At 40.8% G+C, this 18,843-nt stretch overlaps 1 protein-coding gene and 1 pseudogene across 1 annotated transcript in view; one reads left to right on the forward strand and one right to left on the reverse strand.

The window, feature by feature from the left end:
- LOC101565784 overlaps positions 1–18,843 on the reverse strand; it is a 95,440-nt pseudogene that overhangs the window by 50,954 nt on the left and 25,643 nt on the right.
- Positions 7,768–18,843, forward strand: part of LOC101566571 (guanylate-binding protein 6-like) — a 13,305-nt gene continuing 2,229 nt past the window's right edge. Inside the window, exons 1-9 of the mRNA XM_012515684.1 lie at positions 7,768–7,939; positions 8,653–8,780; positions 11,162–11,271; positions 11,473–11,669; positions 13,311–13,556; positions 14,331–14,611; positions 16,099–16,311; positions 17,210–17,312; positions 17,648–17,841. Of these exons, the coding sequence (XP_012371138.1) occupies positions 7,768–7,939; positions 8,653–8,780; positions 11,162–11,271; positions 11,473–11,669; positions 13,311–13,556; positions 14,331–14,611; positions 16,099–16,311; positions 17,210–17,312; positions 17,648–17,841 (1,644 nt within the window). The remainder of the gene's footprint in view (positions 7,940–8,652; positions 8,781–11,161; positions 11,272–11,472; positions 11,670–13,310; positions 13,557–14,330; positions 14,612–16,098; positions 16,312–17,209; positions 17,313–17,647; positions 17,842–18,843) is intronic.

The raw sequence follows: 18,843 nt of genomic DNA on the forward strand, positions 1-18,843 counted from the left end.
AGAAGGGGGAACTACCCGCTTGGGCCCCCCTCCTGTCCCTCTCTTGCACAGGAGCTTTCTTTCTCTCAATAAATATATTCTGTTCACAAAAAAAAAAAAAAAATGTTGGCTACTCCTCTCTTTACCATTTGTTATCCTGTCTAGTAATTTTTCCCTACTCTAAGGAATTTTTGTTTCATTGGTTTAATTTTTTGAAGACCTGTGAATAACCAATTTTGGTATCACTTAGTATGTCAAATTCTGGAGAAAGCATATTTTTACATCTAAATCCAAACTTATATTATGAAGAAACGGTAAATAAAAAATAATTGATCTCAAATGACAAAGAGTGGTTCACAGAAGGACATACTGACATATAAAACTTATTTCCTAAGATTTGCAACAATGGGAATATTTACAAAGATTAGTTAGCCCTTTTCCTTCCCCTTTCTCTGGGATATGACAAATTCTCCAGAGAGCCAGGACTCTTCCTAAGCTGATGCTCTGCAAGGCTCTTGCCATGTTCAGCTCGAGGACCAAGACTGGCAGGCGAATCGTGAGAAGCCGGACAAGCTCAAGTCCGGCATCGCACAGGCCCTGCTGGAGGTGGACATAAACTCAGACCTTAAGGTGCAGCTGCACGAGTCCAGCATCACAGCAGCTGAGGAAATCAAAGTTGGTGGTGGTAGGAAAGCACTCATCTTCATCCCAGTTCCCCAGTTGATGTCTTTCCAGAAAAATCCAAGTCTAGCTAGTACGAGAGCTGGAGAAGGAATTCAGTGGGAATTTCTTCATCACACCGAGGAAAATTCTGCCAAAGCTGGATGAAAAATAAACAATATCATCTCTGACCTGTTTGAATTATTTTTCTATTGTTTATTTCAGTGGTGACACAGCTCGCTCAGGTTCCAGGGCCAGCATGGCTTGGGGTAACAGGATCAAACTCAGGACCTTGTGCTTGCCAGGCCGGCACTTAGACCACCAAGCTACCTCCCCAGCCTGGACCATGTTTAAATTCAGTTCACACATCTCACATCAAACTAAGTTCCTCAATGTTAAACTTCCAGTGTTCCCATTTGAAATCTTGGTTTCACTTCAGTACCAGCGCTCCTCTCTTTCTCCTCTCTCCAGAACTTGGCTGTCATTAGGAGAAAGTGGATTGATCTCTCCACAGACTAAGTTGTGTGAGGGCGAGGACTGTGGGAATTCTCACACACACACTCAGAACTGCACAGTGCTGTGTACGCAGTGCACCTGCACACACACACACACATACACACACACACACACACACACACACACACTTGGCTTGTCTTTCTAATGCACAGGTCTGGGCTGCAGTTTGCACGGGGCTCAGTGAGCCCAGCTGAGTACAGACGTCCATGTTGCTGCACTCTGTGGAGCATTTGCACGGAGCTCTCCAGCGAGAAAGCCATTTATAATAATGCTTTCTTGTGATCCTTGAACCCCAGGAGGCTGAGGCAGAGAACCCCATGTTCCAGCCCAACCTGGACAACTTCACAGGACTGTGTCTCAAAAACAAAATATAAAAATGCATCATGCAAAGGTATTATGTTTAAATGCCAGTATGGAGAAAGATGAAAGAAAAGAAAGGAAGAAAATAGAAAGAAGAAAAGAAAGATAAAAACAGAGAGAGGGAGAGAAAAGAGAAAGAGAATGAGAAAGAAAAAAAGAATTAATGAATTAACACTTGAAATATATACTCTATCCTCAGAATACTAATATTGAGAAATCACTGAAACAACTAAATGCATGTACTAAACTGTGAATAAGTTCAGCCTGCAACTATATTTTAAAATAATACACTGATTCTATGTGGTTCAAGCTAGCTAAACAGGAAAAGGTGAAAACAGCTTCCTCACAACCAGCATTGAAAATAAAAACTCCAGAAAATGTTTCAGCAGCCTGAATTATACACAGGTGCACACGCCTGCTCCCTGCGCATGGTGCCAGGAAAGAAGCTGCTGCCTAGACACCTGATCCTGTTCTGAGAAAGAGAGAGTGCACCATCCTTTCACTTTCAATCTGAGTCATGTCCATAGCAAAAGTAGTCATCCTAAAATGACACCAGAAATCCTTTACTAAAGCAGAAAATTGGGGCTATGTCAGCAAACCCTGCAGCCCAGGAGGAAGCAGATGTGGGCTTGTTCCAACCACTGCCTCCTCATTTCAGGTAACCCCAAACCACTAAGCGGTCAGAGTATTAGGGCCTGATGGACTGCGAGAAAGCACTGATCATCTTTAAACTGCACACAGTGGTCTGAAAAATGCCGATGATAATACATTATAAGCACAGAAAGAAGAAAAGTTTATTAATAACTGTCTAGTCTACCACCTTGTGTAGTTAGAGTAGTTATCATAGATATTTTGCTTTTCATTATCACCATCTCTGGCTTCATGTTAGGCAGTGTACTATGATATAAATGTGATGAAAAGAATTCTCCTCCGTCCAACATCCATTCTAGGTTTCCTGCACTTGTCCTGGTCAATAGCGGACCTCCCATTGCATGCTCTAAACATGTAAATGAACCATAAACAAACATTGAGCTGTAGGCCTAAATCTCTCCTTCAGCTAGACTACCTGCCTCCACTCAACACAACAGAAACTTAAGTTCAACAAGTTCAAGTGCAGAATGGCCGGCTATTCTCTGGTGAGAAAGGGACTGAGCACCCAGCGCACAGTCACGGACCTGGCGGTGTCTGTCACGAGCATGTACAGCCCTCCTCTCCACCCCTGCTCTTGGGGAAACTTTAGAAGCTGCTGCAGGGAGGGCTTCAACTGGCGCATCATTGCTTCCCACTCCTCGTCAGACTCCACTGCTACAGAGGCAGCTGCTGTGCTCTGCCTCTGGGCCCTCATTTCTTGTAATTTCTGGATTTCCTTCTGCAGTGGTCTGGCAAAGTCTGTGCCACTAAGCTTGAAGGAGAAGGGAGTGCTGGCTTGGAAGCGGGCCAACAGGGATGGCATTTTTGCACATGAGTGCTGACTTGTCTTCCAGATGCCACAAACTAAGGCCACCATGACCCGGAAGTGCATCAGAGGGAGTGCCTTCTGCTGCATAATTTGGGAGAAGAGGCTCCCAAATTATGCAGATGTGGCTCCAGATAAAAGAGTTCACATGGTGCCTGTGGGCCTGCAAGATATCCAGAAACTGATTCCTGGTCTCTCAAGCTCCAGGTGGTCACCATGCAGAACCTGCAGCACCATCTCTGCCATGACTGCTGGCATGGCATTGTGCATCATACAATTCTTTCCATCCACATGATCCAGCAGAATGCATGTGCTAGACAGTGGGATTGCTGGACCCATTCTGCTAGCTCTGTCAGGAAATGGGCAAAGCCCTTGGCCCCTGATGTGTCCTGACTCAGCTGCTGAGGACACTTCTGTCCAATCTCTCCCACGATGCTCTTCATTCCATTATCTGTTTCCCAGATGCTCACAGCTGCCACCAGTACAGGTGCAAGATGCTCAAAGTGCTGCAGCGTCTGGATGATCTTTACAGTGGCACTGAGTGTGTGGCTGTAGTGTGTCAAGACCACCCCTAGTAGGTGTCTCATGGCTTCACAGGTGGGGCGTTTCTTCTGGTAAGTGATAGTGGATTCTCCAGAAGGCAGTAGCAGCAGCCAGTAAGCAGACTGACAAATTCCTCTTCGCTTACTGAGTGGTTTCACAGGTGACGGATGTCCAAATAGAGGAGCTGTGTTAAGAGCTGAAGAATTGGTTGTTTTTTCTTCTACCCAGTCAAAACCATGGGCTGCTTGGCTCTGGGATTTCTTGTTATTTATTCCTGCCCACGTCCAGGTCCATGAAGCCTGACTGGCTGGCCATTGTCTCAAAAGATTCCAAGAGTCCTATCAGGCCACAGCAGTTCATCTTGAGGGCATTGAGGTGGGCACTTCTAGCTGATGCACTCAGGGTTGCATCTTCGAGGATGGCTGGAAGCTCCTGGGAGTGGTGGGATACCACTTTTGTCAGGAATTCCAGAGCATCTTCCTTGAGGCCAGGATCTATACTCTGAAAGTGATGTAAAATGGTATAGGTCTTATGAAAGTGTTCCAGGAGAGCCAGGGGCCCCTGAGCTCAGAAGAAAGCCTGAAATGCTTCAAGTTGGGAGGGCAGCTATCTAAGGGACACTATGTGTTGTACAAAAAAACCCTCCACTTTTCAATAACTCCTTTGGGAACAAGGGCAGATGGAACTCATACAGCTAGGGGGACAGCCTTCTCCCACTGGCATTTGCACTGAGCATCTCTGAAGCTCCTCAGATCGTGATTAATTTTGACATGAAGAAACTTTTAAAAATATGAGATTCCTATCATTGGTTCTTTGAAATGCTTCCCATGCCATTTGATTTTTGTCCATGAACTCTTTACTTACACCTATGTCCTTAAAGTTTCTACCTACTTTCTCTCCCAGAAGATTTAGTGTTTCAGTTTTAATATTTAAATCTTTGAGCCATTGCGACTGTAGTTTTGTGCATGGTGATCGGCATGGGAAAACCGGGGTTTGAACTCAGAATCATCTCAATGAACTAGATTCGCTGTCCCTTCATTAATTTTGTTTTGAACAAGTTCTTGCTAAGTCACTAAGCTGATGAGGATAGGGGCAAAATGGTGACTGTCCTGCCTTGCCTCACAGCGTGTAGTGCATAGAAGCACAAATACCATACTCAACTCTTATAAAACTTTTTCAGAAAGAAAATAATCACTCACAGATACCACCACTTAAAGGTTACAGCATACTTCTACATCACCACACTGGGTTCAAGGTACACAAAAAATTAACTTCTGGGGGACACATTAAGTCAAATCTAAACAATATTTCCCTTCACATGACTTCTTTTTCAAAATTCTTTTTTATTTTACTGATACATTTTGTTGTCTTTTGAGACAGATAAATGACAGAGATAGATAGATAGATGGATAGATAATAGACAATTCTAACTGCATGTGTTATATTTTGCTTGTTTTTATCCATTCCCTATCCCTCCCTTAAACTCTTCATCCTCTCATTAGTTAAGAAAGTTTTTTTTCCTATTTTTTGGTATTTATTTATTTGGTCCCTCTGTTCTTTCTCCTCCATCTCCCATTCTCCTTTACGAATGAACATTTTCTTCTCATTTCCCAGTATCCAACATGAATTTGGGGATCTTTTTATACTTTCAGGTTCTCACACCAGAGAAGCCATGTAATATGGCTTTAAGGAGCATGGTGTCAAGGACCACCATTCAGCTAGAAGACTCTCCAACTTAACCACTTACCCTCACTCCTTGTTTTCTTTGCAAATTAGAGGCTATACAAGTTTCTTTCAAATGACTGAATCGGGGCTGATTTTAAAGAAAACACAGAAAAATTTCCATAATAATTCATAAGAAAAATCAAATATTTCTACAATTATTCAGTGCACACACTAAGATTCAGCACTGTGAGGTGACTCAGGAATCAGAATCCAGGCTGCTGGCATTCAGCTGACTTACAGTGCTGTGAGTTGAGACAACTGACTTGGTCTGTCTGTACCCCAATTTCTATCTATCATGGGAAAGTTTGTTAAGATAATTAAGATGTGCAATCCATTTGCAGCAATGGCCCCACCTGGACAACTTGATCATGAAGGGAGCCCTCCAAACTGCACAGTGAGCATCAGAACCAAGGGCCGAGCGCTCAGGGACAGCACTACAAGCCCTTTCCTGCACTGCATTTCTCAATGCACAACTACACTGTGAAGGAATCATGTAACCTTTGTAGATTATACTTTAAAGAAAATATGATGTCTCCCCACTCCAGTATGCTCAAACTCACCCCAATCTTGAATGATATTCCATTATATTTTAGACCTACGGGAACTTTTTAAAAAGACTGATGTGTCAAAATTCTTCCCACAAAACTTTTGAAAAAGTGGGATGATAAATCTTTCTAAACCATCCCTCTGGAACAATTACAAAAATTCTCCTTATAGTTATTGATGTTTGCCAAAAACTAAGTACGTTCAGTTTCACATTCCTCTAACTCCATGAAAAAGGTGAGTGTGAATCATTGTTTTCTGCTCATGCAAATACAGATGCCAGTCAGCATCTCAGGTAGACATAAAAGCCTGAGGATGCAGTTGGAGGCTCAGAAGAGCGAAGCCAAACCAGGTGCGCTGAGGAGAGCAGGTAAGACACTGACTTCCCTTCAGGGAGCCTCTAGCTCTGAAGGAGCTGTGCTCAGGAATCACAGCTTCTAATTCTGATGCACGGAGGGGAGGGGCTTTCTAAGGGCTGGTTACTTTTCTCAAAATCTGTCAATATTGTGAAAGGTTGAAGTTAAACCTTACAAGGGACGGGGTCAAATAAAATCCAGATTTTGTCATGTCCTCAGATCCCCAGTTGCCACAACTGGGCTTGTGTGGAGTGCACTCCCCACAGGTGAATGAACTGAGCATCTTTCTGTTTATTGGTTTTGTGTGGAGTGGAAGCACTGTCTACTGTGACTCTGAGGCTCACTCAGAACTGCTCCTCCTGCAGCTATTGAGGTACTAAGTGACTACAGCGCTGTTGGTTTGCAGAAAGAAAGCACAGAAATGAGACTCAGTTGAGTAGCCATTGTCACTGGTAAAGGCAGAGAGAGAAATACTCAGCATGACAGAGGGAGATCACAAAAGCAGCCTCCTTCCTACTCAGGTACCCAAACTGCATTTCCTACTGGCTGTCTAGCTTCAGCCCTGGTGCAAATGCAGTGACTTCTCAGGGCCAATGCGCTAATTCAACTCCACCAGGAGATGTCAGCCCCAGCTATTCACTGAAGGGCTTCCTCTACAAGAGTCTTACAGTGTAGCCCTCTGGGAGGCCTCTGCTTTCTACAGAATCCCTGACCTCAGCCTAGTTTTCCTGCCTTCAGAGGGTCTTGCCCTGAGTTCCTTGGCGGCTCCTTGCCTCCTTTCCCATCTCTTGTCTGTGGCCACCTCTCTATGTCAGATCCTCATGCCTGCCTCCTTTACCGACATTCATTTCTTGTGCTTTAGCAAATGCCAGAAGTGTTAATCTAAGGAAGAGTCACTGGTGGCAGATAAAGCCTGCTCTGGCCACTGGTTTAAGTGAGGGGATTGGAACCAAAGCGGGCAGCTACTTCTACAACCTAAGAGCTCACGATAGTGATAGTATAGGGACAGGAATAGCAAAGAAAGTAGGAAATTTCAATCATTATTAATATGGATTTGCCTCAATTGGACTTTTACTTGGTTGTAGTCACCATTTGACTCTTTCAGAAATCCTATAAGATTATTTTAGCTTTTAAGAAAATGCTTCCATGGATTAAAGAAGAGTAGAGAACTATCCAGTCTATTGTTAATCTTAGTTAATTGGGGTTTTAATCCCATCTCTATGATTTAGTCATTTAGTCCTCTTATAATGCAAGCATCTCATTTGTGAAGTGATTGAAATAAGGTCTAATTGCAGGTAGTATAAAATATTAAATATACATGGTTTATTATGGTGTAGTTCCCAAATTATGGAGATGATTATTTGGGTTTTATTATTATTATTGAAGTAAACTTTGGAGATATTAATACTGTATGCTTAATCCAAATCATCATTAAAGACTTGGCAGAATGATGAGGAAGCCGTCTGCATCTGCTGACGTTAGATTCATGTTCTCCCATAGACAGTGCAGAAGCCTTGTCTGCCCTGACTTTGTTGGTGCTCTGGTACATTTGACATAAAACTTTTTAACTTTATTTCTAATTAGAGAGTTTTTCTAGGCTGGAACATTGCTATGGTGCCTGCAGTAAAAATGGAGGCCCCTATTTGTCTGGTGGAAAACATCAATGAAGTGATGACAGTGAACAAGGAAGCCATAGAGATTCTTGAGAAGATTTCTCAGCCGGTGGTGGTGGTGGCCATTGTCGGACTGTACCGTACGGGGAAGTCCTACCTGATGAACCGCCTCGCTGGACGGAACTGTGGTGGGTGTTATCATGGGGGTCGGAAACTGGCTCCATCTCAGCTTCTTTCTTCTTGTTCCAAGGCAGCACAAGGGAGAGCCCAACTCTTCTCAGTAAAGCAACTTATTCTAATTCTCACCAGCAAATCTTTAATTTGCTCTCATTCATTTCCATATTCTTTATTGTCTTTGAACAAAATCTCTTCTTCTAATGCTCAAAATTATTCTCAATCACTGATACCTACGCTTCTCTTCATCTATATTTTGCTTCATGTAGGAAATATTCTCACCAATACATAGAGATCTTTGGACATTTATCTAAAAATCCTTCATTGAGCTTCATATTCCACTGTGATAATCAACCTTTGCTTTTGTTTTGCTTTTCTGTTTAATACAAACGTATGATTCCAATCTCCATGTCCTGCTTCTCTTCTTCTATAGGCTCTGCTCAGTTTGCTCCTCTGTGACTCAGCCTAACCCTTCTTTCCCAATGCTCTTGTTGCAGTTGGCAGTGAGCTCAGTTTTGTCTGATTCATGGATGCTTTCATCTTGAGCCCTTGAATATCATCATTGTCATGTGTAATTCTCCTTGCAACTTGGTAGGGAAATCACTTTTGGAGATAGTGAAGAAGCAACACCTTGTCTGCTGAGGTACTTCTCCTCCAGAAGCCTGAGGTGAGAGTCTCTATGCCGCTGTGGAAGCTCTGATGTCTCCATTTCTCTTCTTCCCTTCAGGCTTCCCGCTGGGATCTACTATTCAGTCCAAAACCAAGGGCATCTGGATGTGGTGTATGCCCCACCCTGTCAATCCAGATCACACCCTGGTCCTTCTGGACACTGAGGGTCTGGGTGATGTGGAAAAGGTGAGGCAGAGAGAGCCAGACATGCACTTTTTGTTCTTTATTTGTACATTTATTAAGCAAACAATAATACTAAGGATACAACAGTAACATGCTACATTGAACCACAGTTTAACCAAAACACAGACATGTTCTTTTCACCCTGTAGTGTCTCCCTGTCTTTTCCTAATTCTTTATGATTTAACCATTGTAGTCTTTTGTGAAATCAGAAACTGAACAACAGTGAAAGATGTAAATCTCATTCTGTTTAATCTCATTTTTCGATAAAATCAGATACAATGTTCCTTTAGGTAAAATATTTTTTTAATTACTTGACATTGGTGCTTGTAATTTGATTCAGTTTAAGTGAAGCTTTTGAGCAGATAAGTCCTAGACTTATGAGTTTAGTAGTATAGATATTAGTGAACAGAACAAAGGTTCTGCTCCACCAGAGCCTTCAACTCCAATTAGGAAACCTCAGGTCTTTCTCAACATGTGTACAGGGAAAAAAAGCAAGTTGGAGAGAGCAAGGTGCTGCCTGTGCGGTGGCTGGCCCCTGTGCATTCTCTCAGGAGAAATGTGGCTGGAGCTGCCCTTTGAATTATCTTTTGTTGGGTATGGTGTGCTGGGTCTTTGGTGGTGATTGATCGCTTTAATTGGCCTTGGAAGCCTTCTCAGGAAGAGCACTTACATGTGGCACTCTTGTGCATCAGCATTGCCAAGAGCGAGGGAATGAGTTTGACCATCCTGGGAGGTGATGAAAACATACACCATGCTTCACAGTGTGCAGTGGGGCATGAGGAGGCCTTTGAAGGAAAGATGGTGAGGAGTGAGCCCCATTGCGATGTCTGATTAAGGGCTTCTTATTCATATTCTGCGCTACCAAGTATAATGCATCTTTGGTGTTCAGGGTCTCACTACGCAGGTCAGACTTGTAGTGATTCTTCTGTTTTTCAACCTCCCAAGCACTGGGATTGCAGTCATGTGCCACCACACCCAGTCTTAATCACCTTCTCAGTACACCCTGGGAGTGGGGCTGGCACAGTACACCAGGGATCAAACCCTGGCCACTGTGCTCTGCCTAAACAGACACTTTCGTGCACTGAGCTATCTGGCTGGCCCTTCCTTCTTTTTTATGATAGTGCAAATATTCTGCATGGTTGAATAGATATTACCTTTAGTCACTTATTTACTGATAGTTATTTATAGTTTTCCAACATGTGTCTATTATGAATAAAGCTGCAATTAAGATGGAAGTGAAATTATTATTTTTAACACATTTTCTTTGTAACTATAAATAGAATGAGATTGTGGGATTACATGATTCTTGTATTTTTAATCTTTTAAGGAAACTTCATAATATGTTTTCCTACCTGCTGCACCAGTTGATATTTCAACTCATAGTTACAAGGATGTTCTGTTTTTCTCAATCCTTGTTTATGCTTGTTATCTTCTGTCTTTATGATGACAGCCATTCTACCACGTGCCATTTTCTTTCTTCTATGCTTTTAGTGCTATTTCCCTGATAATTATAGAGTAGGAACACCTTTTTCTTTTGTGGTACTGGGGATTGTACTGAGGACACTGCCCTTGCCAGGAAAGCGCTTATTCTACTGAGCTATCTCCTGGGCCCTTATGAATATATATATATATATATATATATATATATATATGCCATTTACATGATGTATATGTATACTCAAATTTGTTGTTGCTAGTTTTCAATTGGGTTATTTGATTGGTTTTGCTATAGAGTTGTAGGCATTTCTGAATTATTTTTTATATTAACCCTTATAAAATACATACATTATAAGCACTTATTTCCTATAGCTATCTTTTCATATAGTTCAGTTTTTGCTATCAGAAATCATTTTAGTTGATGGTTTCCACCTCTCTGCTTTTCTCTTCCTGAGCTTTGGATGTTATGTTAAATATAATATATTACCAAGCAAAGCTACATTAATATTCAATCCAGTATCAAGAAGCTTTTCACATAGATTTCCTCTCATCGATAAATTGGTTCAGATATTTTCTGTACTCTGATCAGAGTCCAATATGGTCATTTTCTTGCCTATGACCTATAACTAATAAATATGTTCTGAATAAAAAATACAGCATCCATCTGTCAATATCTTTCTGAGAACCTGACACAGTACTAGTGTTTCTTTAGGTTCATTTATTTCATCTGAGAGGAAAATTTTATAAAGATTAAAATCCATTTGTAGGGTGAAAAAATTGTGATCCTGAGAACCATTATTGCTTTCATGTTATTTGCCCTTATGTCTGTGTTCTTTGCATACTGAGTACCTGAGCTGAAATCCTAAATGAAAGAATTTTATGTCTAATGTCTGAATGAAATTCCAAAGAAGAGACTCCTCAGTTCCTTGCTCCCCTGTACTTTCTAGGGTGACCCTAAGAATGACTCCTGGATCTTTGCCCTGGCCATCCTTCTGAGCAGCACCTTTGTCTACAACAGCCTGGGCACCATCAACCACCAGGCCCTGGAGCAGCTGCAGTATCCTTTCAGGACTGGATCCACTGCATGTCAGTGGCTTCTGAGGAGATGAATATTGAGTCAGTTTTTCTTACTCTGTCACGGGCTTGCTCTTGGTGGAGTAGAGGGGACGTAGGAAATAAGAACTTTGCTATGATAATTTTTATTAAGGAAATATGGGGATTTCAAGTAGGAATTTCCTTTTCCTTAGCTAACTCCTAGTTATGTGACAGAGCTCACAGAACTGATCAAGGCAAAGTCTTCCTCAAATTCAGATGGAGTACAAGATTCTACAGAGTTTGTGAGCTTTTTTCCAGACTTCATCTGGGCTGTGCGGGATTTCACTCTCCAGCTGCAATGCAATGATAATTTCATCACAGCAGATCAGTATCTGGAGAAAGCCTTGAAGCTGATTTCAGGTACACGAACAAAGACTGTGTGGGAGTTTCTGTAGGGTGGGTGTGCTGATGGTGCTTCATTTCTGGGGACCTCTTTATATTTGACACTGGCTGGAGGTCTACATGACCCTATGACTGGGTCATAGGTTGGAAGCCCAAAGAAAGAAAGAAAACAACATATATAAGAACACAGCACACAGTGAAATTGTTCCATCTCACTTTGTTCCTTACACATTTGTCTTTAGAATTCAGAATACAGTGGTTGATTAAAAAATGTCTAAAGCACAGGTATTTTCTATCCTATCTAAACATCTTCTTTTCTCTGTTTAGGAGAACAATTGATCACAGAATTGTTGTACATGCTCATCTTACTGTGTGTCTGAGTTTTATACTGGTGCTATTCTTTTCTAGGTGGACTAATAATGATATTTAACTTTCTAACACTGAAGACATAAAGTATCTGTATACCCTAAATAAACTAAAGAAGCATTCTTTTCATGTTTTGCTTTTTCAATATTTAGATAATTACTGTGGCAACCACTGTACTTTATATAGACAATACAGATTTCTTTTAATTCTGACATGGCATGTTTATTCATCCTGCCATTTCAAAATAAATTATATGAATAAAGATATATGTAGTATGTAAATTGTTGACATGTTTATCCAAAGAGATCTTGTGAGAATGTCAGTTTGGATTTACTTATTAATGCTTTCAGTTTTGTAATATATTCTTCCTCAATACATTCACTGACTAATTGGCAAAAAAAAATCATTTCAAATATAGTTGTTTATTTTAAAGATTTGATAGAATAGTGGCGATTATTTTAAAAGGATATTTTTATTTATCTTTGAAGAATTTTGATAGAGATATCCAATACTACGTAAAGGAGATTTTAAAGTCTTTCTTTGATGTCTACAACGTGACATAGGATACATGTAGACACTATAGGAATTACTCTCATGCAGCAGATCACACGTCCATCATCTCATGTAGCTATTCTTGTGATCATACAACTAAATTTGACTTATGTGAGTAATCTTTAACCAAATCGCTTCACTAACTCCAGCCTGTTTTCTATTAGATTTCTAGACTTACACATCCTATACATCTGCTACCTAGTGTCCTCCAACCTACACTTTTCTCATTTCTTGCACACTCCTGGCAATCACTTTTATTTTCTATCACTGTACATTTAGAATTTTACATGGAATATTTTTGGCATCAAAATGATTTTTTTAACTAGTCATAGTAACATTCTTAATATGGCTATAATTATTCCATTATTGCCTACTAGTCTGTCTTCTTACTTTTGGTTCTTCAGCTTAATTTCAACAAGGGAATGAGTTGACTCCAAATAGATATATATTTGACCTTTTCTTCAATAAGTAAACACCAAACAAACAACTGCCCTCTACTTGCTGCCATATTCAGTTCTGGGGATATCAGCAAAACTTTTGGTCTTTACTGGAGTAAGATGTGACTCCAAATATCACGTCAGTAATATCATCGATACAACTTCGATGTGCAAGTGATTATTAACTATTTATGATAAAGGCACTGTTTTAGGTAGAACCCTGTGAGATATGGCAACTCCAGGGAAAACTCTTCACTGTCCAATTCTGAGTCTATGCCCACTGTCTTGTTTTCTAATTTCTTAGATGATAAACTCAGTGCACAAGCATCTAATAGTACCAGGGAGTGCATCCGGAAGTTCTTTCCAAAGCGGAAGTGCTTTGTCTTTGGCTGGCCAACAAATAACAACAGTCTCCTGGCCAATATTGAGAATGTCCGAGAGGACCAACTGGATCCTAAATTCCTGGAACAAACAAAGACTTTCTGCTCTTATGTCCTCACCCATGAAAAGAGCAAGACGCTCAGAGAGGGAATTGTGGTCACTGGGAATCGTGAGTCTTCTTTATACATTTCTGTGCAAGGGAATGCATGTGGAATATATTATATAGAGTGTTTGCATTGTTTTGTACAATTATAAATATAACTATGATATGCATATACGCATGCTCTATAAAAATGTGCATAACTTATTCTCATCTTACTGAAGTTTACAAATTCCTCTCGAAACTCTACAGTTTGTTGGAGGTATGTGTGTGTTCTACATCTCTGAAAAAGTAATTCCATATTAATAATAGAAATCACTTATTTTGCCTGAAAACATATAGTTTTCTCAAGGAAGTCTTACATGCAAATTCTTTGCAAAAAGTGTGGAAAGTGTGTTTTGAAAGTTTGAAGCAGTCCAAATATAGATATTGCCCTCTAAGTACCTGAAAATCCAGAAAGCCCAAGAACTAGTAGCAGATATAGTATCTTGTCTTATTAGCACATATATAATCCATTTTTCTTTAAATTTGAAAAGGAAATTATGTTTTCCAGGTATACTTTAGAATATTACATGAAACTGGTTACTGATATTAAGGTTTTTGTTTAACTGTGATCTGGAGAACTGCATAAATGAATGTGTTAGTAGAAATGTGAATGTAATTATAAAAGGAAGTAGTTATTTAATTATGCTTGTGCATGAGTGTGAGCATACCTGTGCTTGTGTGTGTGAGAGAGAAAGAGAGAGAAAGAGAGAGAGAGAGATTAGAATGATAGTCTCAGAAATTTAGATTCCTTTTAGTTATGACTTTCCTATTTATCTCCCAAATTCCTGGCTCATTCAGGGCTGGGGGCTCTGGTGGAGAGCTACGTGAAGGCCATCAATAGTGGGGCGGTGCCCTGCTTGGAGAACACGGTGATCACTCTGGCTCAGCGTGAGAATGCAGCAGCCATGGAGAAGGCAGCCGCTCACTACAGCGAGCAGATGGCCCAGCGATTGCAGCTCCCCACAGACACGCTCCAGGAGCTGCTGGATGTGCACGCGGCCTGTGAGAAGGAGGCAATAATGGTCTTCATGGAGAACTCCTTCAAGGATGAAGATGGGAAATTCCAGAAGAAGTTGGTGGTACTGAGTCTTACATTCTCTGTCTTTATTATCACATGTTTGTGGTACACAATGATTTTATTTCACGTGGTTTCTGGTATTGTGTCTCATCCAATACATTCCTTAGCCTTTTCTTTGAAGAGGGAAGCCCAGAAGTGGCTACATTCAATTCATGGCTTTTCTCTTATCCAAGGACAAAACAGTTTGGATTCCGATTGGGTAGAGTCTCTAAACCTACATGTTCTTCCTTCACCCTAAATCTCAGTCCTATTATGTAGCATTTTCTCAAGGTGACTGAAGCATGACCAGTATAGATGCCCCCTTAGTACCTGGGGTGGGTTCTGAGAAGTGCTTCTTAAGACTGCAGACCTGCCCAGAGCTTTCTGGAATCATCCCTGAGGTGTTCACATTTTCAGTGCACACTTGCCCATTCCTAGCAGCTAAATTCCTCTTACCACACACTAATTATGCACTGTTGTTCATCCCATGTTGCTATTTGTTGTGTACTTGCTCTTTGTTATATCCTTCAAGAAATAACCATGGATTACATATATTAGGAGGGGGATGAGTTAGAGACCATACTCATAAGTGAAATAGATCAGACTCCCATGTATAAACATCTTATTGGCTCCCTAGTGCAAGAAAGTGAAAGAGTAAACAAAATACCAAAAGTATAATATAGTGTAAAAGGGAAAGGAACTGCTCAAAAGGAAAGAAGAGCTGAGGTGGTAAAAGGAGAAAAGAAAGAAGGAAGAAAAAAACATATATATAAAGATAATTGTACTACTAAATTCTATTGGTTTATGAAAAGAACAGTTAATGCTTATTTTTTAAATCCATTGCACATGCCTATATCTGGTAGCCTGAAAAACTACTTTGAAGATAACAATAAACAATACAGCAACCATTGCTGATTCCCCATCATCTTGTTTTAAAATTCTGCTATTTTAAGATTTATGCTCTTTAAAATAAAGATGTGTCCTGTACATGGACCAAATACCCACAGTGAAGGTAAACATTATATGTCATAAGCATGAACTGAGAACAATAATAACAAAGATGGGGACATGTCTTCTATAGACAGAGGGAGGGCTGTCGGTGGGAGGAGAAGCGGAGTAGAAAGGATCTGCGGTGTGTTATGTGCATGTACTTGTTCTCTGAGATGAATGTAAACTTTGTGTGCTGCAAATATGTGCTCATGAAATAGAATTAAATAATAAACTTTAGAGATGGTAACACACAGTCCCTTGAGGATCCAGAGATCTAGGAAGGTTTCAAAAGTTTCTCATGGATTTACAGAGAGAGTTAGGGGTTTTCAATAAATCAAATTTATGAATCCTCATTCTTCCCTCATCTTACTTCAATAGAATACTTTTTATATGAGAAACAGGTTGATGCTCTTACAAAGTTCTCTGTAACTTTGCTGTCTCTCTCTCTCTCTCTCTGAGGACATCTTGATCCAGCTTGAAGTCATCCTTCTGGGACATCTCTGTATTTTTGTATTGCAGGAAACAATAGAGAAAGAGAAGCAGGATTTCTTACTAAAGAATGAAGAGGAATCTGATCAATACTGCCAGAAAGAACTGACTTTGCTTTCAAAAGCCTTAACGGAAAGCATTTCAGCAGGAAGATTCTGTGCTCCTGGGGGGCACCAGTGCTACATGGAAATGAGGAAAAAGATTGAGGAGGACTATTGCCAAGTGCCCAGGAAGGGTGTCAAGGTGAGGCGCAGGGAGCCTGGGAAGTCCAGAGAGGAACATCAGGGGGTTTTCAGAACCAGTTGGGAGCAACGAGAAAACAGGTTAAATGAAATCTTTTTCTTCTTTCTCCCAGAGTGGGGGTCAAACTAGGGCTTCCTGTGTGTGCTCTACTAGGAGGCTATGCCCTGGAAATCGCTTTAGTCTTTAGTGCTGCTTGTCTGCTATAGACAACATTCTGGAAGGTAGAAATTTTAATTCCTCAAGAAATAGTAAGGAGTTCAAAAAATCAGGAGGAACAGAAAAAAGTATCCATTTCTTCATCCAACAAGATGACTTGCAGTGTGCTAAGAGTGGGTGCTTTCTCAGGTCCACTCTGTTTTGCTCTCCAGGCTGGCAATTTGCCACCTGAGTGATATGACTTACCAGCCTATGAGAATGTGCCAGATAGGTGGTGTGAAGGAACATGAAGAACGGTTAGTGCTTATGCACTTAATGATAAACTCTTATCTAGCCATTTAATCTAGCTTGAAGTGAAATAACCTTTTATTGTGAACATTTTTATTTTGGAATTAAGAGGCCATGACATATATAAAATTTTCTCCTAAATATAAAACTAGGAGGAGGAAGAGAGAGCTACAGGTTATATGATTGGAAGAAAAACACTTTAAATCACCAGGTTGTAGTTTACACAATTACACATAATTCTGACTGTCTGGACCCTAGAGCAGTGGCAGGAAGGAGCCCTAAGAGAAGGGTACAGGGAGGGAGATGGGCAGTGGGAGATATGGAGGCTCTCTGGTGACACTTAGAAGCTTGATCCCTTTGTAGAGAGCCACTACATGCAAAATCATGTGCATATATGTATTTTGCAGAACTGTTGTCTCAGTGGTAATTCATTTGCTCTTTCTTGGTTTCAAAGGCAGAAGAGGTGCTCCAAAAGTTCCTGCAGTCCCAGGCAACAACAGAGGAATCTATCCTGAAGTCAGATAAAGAGCTTACTAAGAGGGACAGGGAGATCGCAGGTAAATGCACAAGACATAGCTTCCCAGGGTGCATAGATTCCCACAATGATTCTGGCAGACCCAACTAGAACCCTTCCCCAAATGCCTAGAATTTTTTCTTCTGCGCTGTGTGCATGCTCATGAATGTGAAAAAATAGAAGGAAGTTGTAGTCTTATGTCACATAGAAGGGCAGTGCATTTTCCATCATGTTGTGAAATACGTTCGGACAGCATGGACCCATATGAATTCTGTGACTTCCCTGTGCTGTCCTTCAGATTCGTTTTGGTTTCTGAGCTCAGGAAAATAGAATTAGTTTTTACTTTTTTTCTTCCATTTTTAAATTTCCCTGATACAGCGGAGAAGGCAAAGAAGGAGGCAGCTGAGATGGATCAAAAAATTTTAGCAGCAAGAAGACAGGAGGAAATGCAAAAGCTAGAAGCTCTACAAAGGACACAAAGGGAAAACATGGAGCAACTGAAAAAGAAGCTAATTTCAGAGAGAGAAAACCTCCTCAAAGAGCAGAAAATGATGTTGGAACAACAAATGAAGGTGAGTATGCTTTGCTCAGCACTGCCTTATGTCCCTGGTACCTGTGCCTGAAGGTGAAGTTGAAATTCCACTCATGGAAGGAGGGAGCCTCACCATGTGGTGTCTGTAATTTCATGAATGTCTGGATCTTTGACTTTTTTAGGGCTTAAACATGATTTCCTTGAATTTTGTCCAGATGTAGAATCTAGAGAGTTCATATCAACTTGGCTTCTATAGTTCCTTTGATTAACTTCCTGGAGAATATAAATAGCATTTATATTGCAGTTTTGGGTTTTTATAGAATGATCCCATGAGGGCCAAAATAACTACATTTTCCAACCATCTTTAGCTAACATCAGTAATAATTGTACTGCATTACCAAGAGCAATATTGGGCTGGTGAGATAGCTCAGTGGACTAAATGCCTGCTTAGGTAAGTGCAGGGACTGGGGTTCACTCTCTGTCACCACATGTCACACTAGCTAACCCCCAGACATACTGGGACACTGAGATCTGGTGTGCTTGTGCACAGCTGTAATGTCAGTGGTGGGGAGGCTGTGAAGAGGAGGATCAGTATGCTCTCAAGCTGCTTAGCAAGACCCTGTGACAAATACATAAACCAAAAACAAAACAAGACCATTATTATGATAGCCTCTACTATCATGCAAATTCCCTGAGGTAGATTTTGTTGTAACTCAAAAATTAAATGACAACGAGGCAAGTCCAAAAGTTAAAGAAGCGCTTTATTTTAGCAGGTACCCTGCGGCGGTGGTCTCTATGCAAGAGTGCAAAGAGACGCACAGAGTACAATCTAGGATCTGTTTTTAAACTCCAAAACTGCCAGTAAGGGGTGGGATTAAGATAACAAGCTAGGTACAGAAGCAAATGGCATTGGTTAGCAGGAGGTGACTTTAAAAAGGAATTGGAGGGAATGGCTATGGTCCTCTTAGGTTCATATTGCTTGGGAACGTCTGGGGCCAGAGCACATCTGGTATTTTTCTACAATTAGTTATCTTCCTGGTCC

This window comes from Octodon degus, unplaced genomic scaffold (genome assembly GCF_000260255.1).
Source record: "Octodon degus isolate 3935 unplaced genomic scaffold, OctDeg1.0 scaffold00074, whole genome shotgun sequence".
Taxonomy (NCBI): domain Eukaryota; kingdom Metazoa; phylum Chordata; class Mammalia; order Rodentia; family Octodontidae; genus Octodon; species Octodon degus.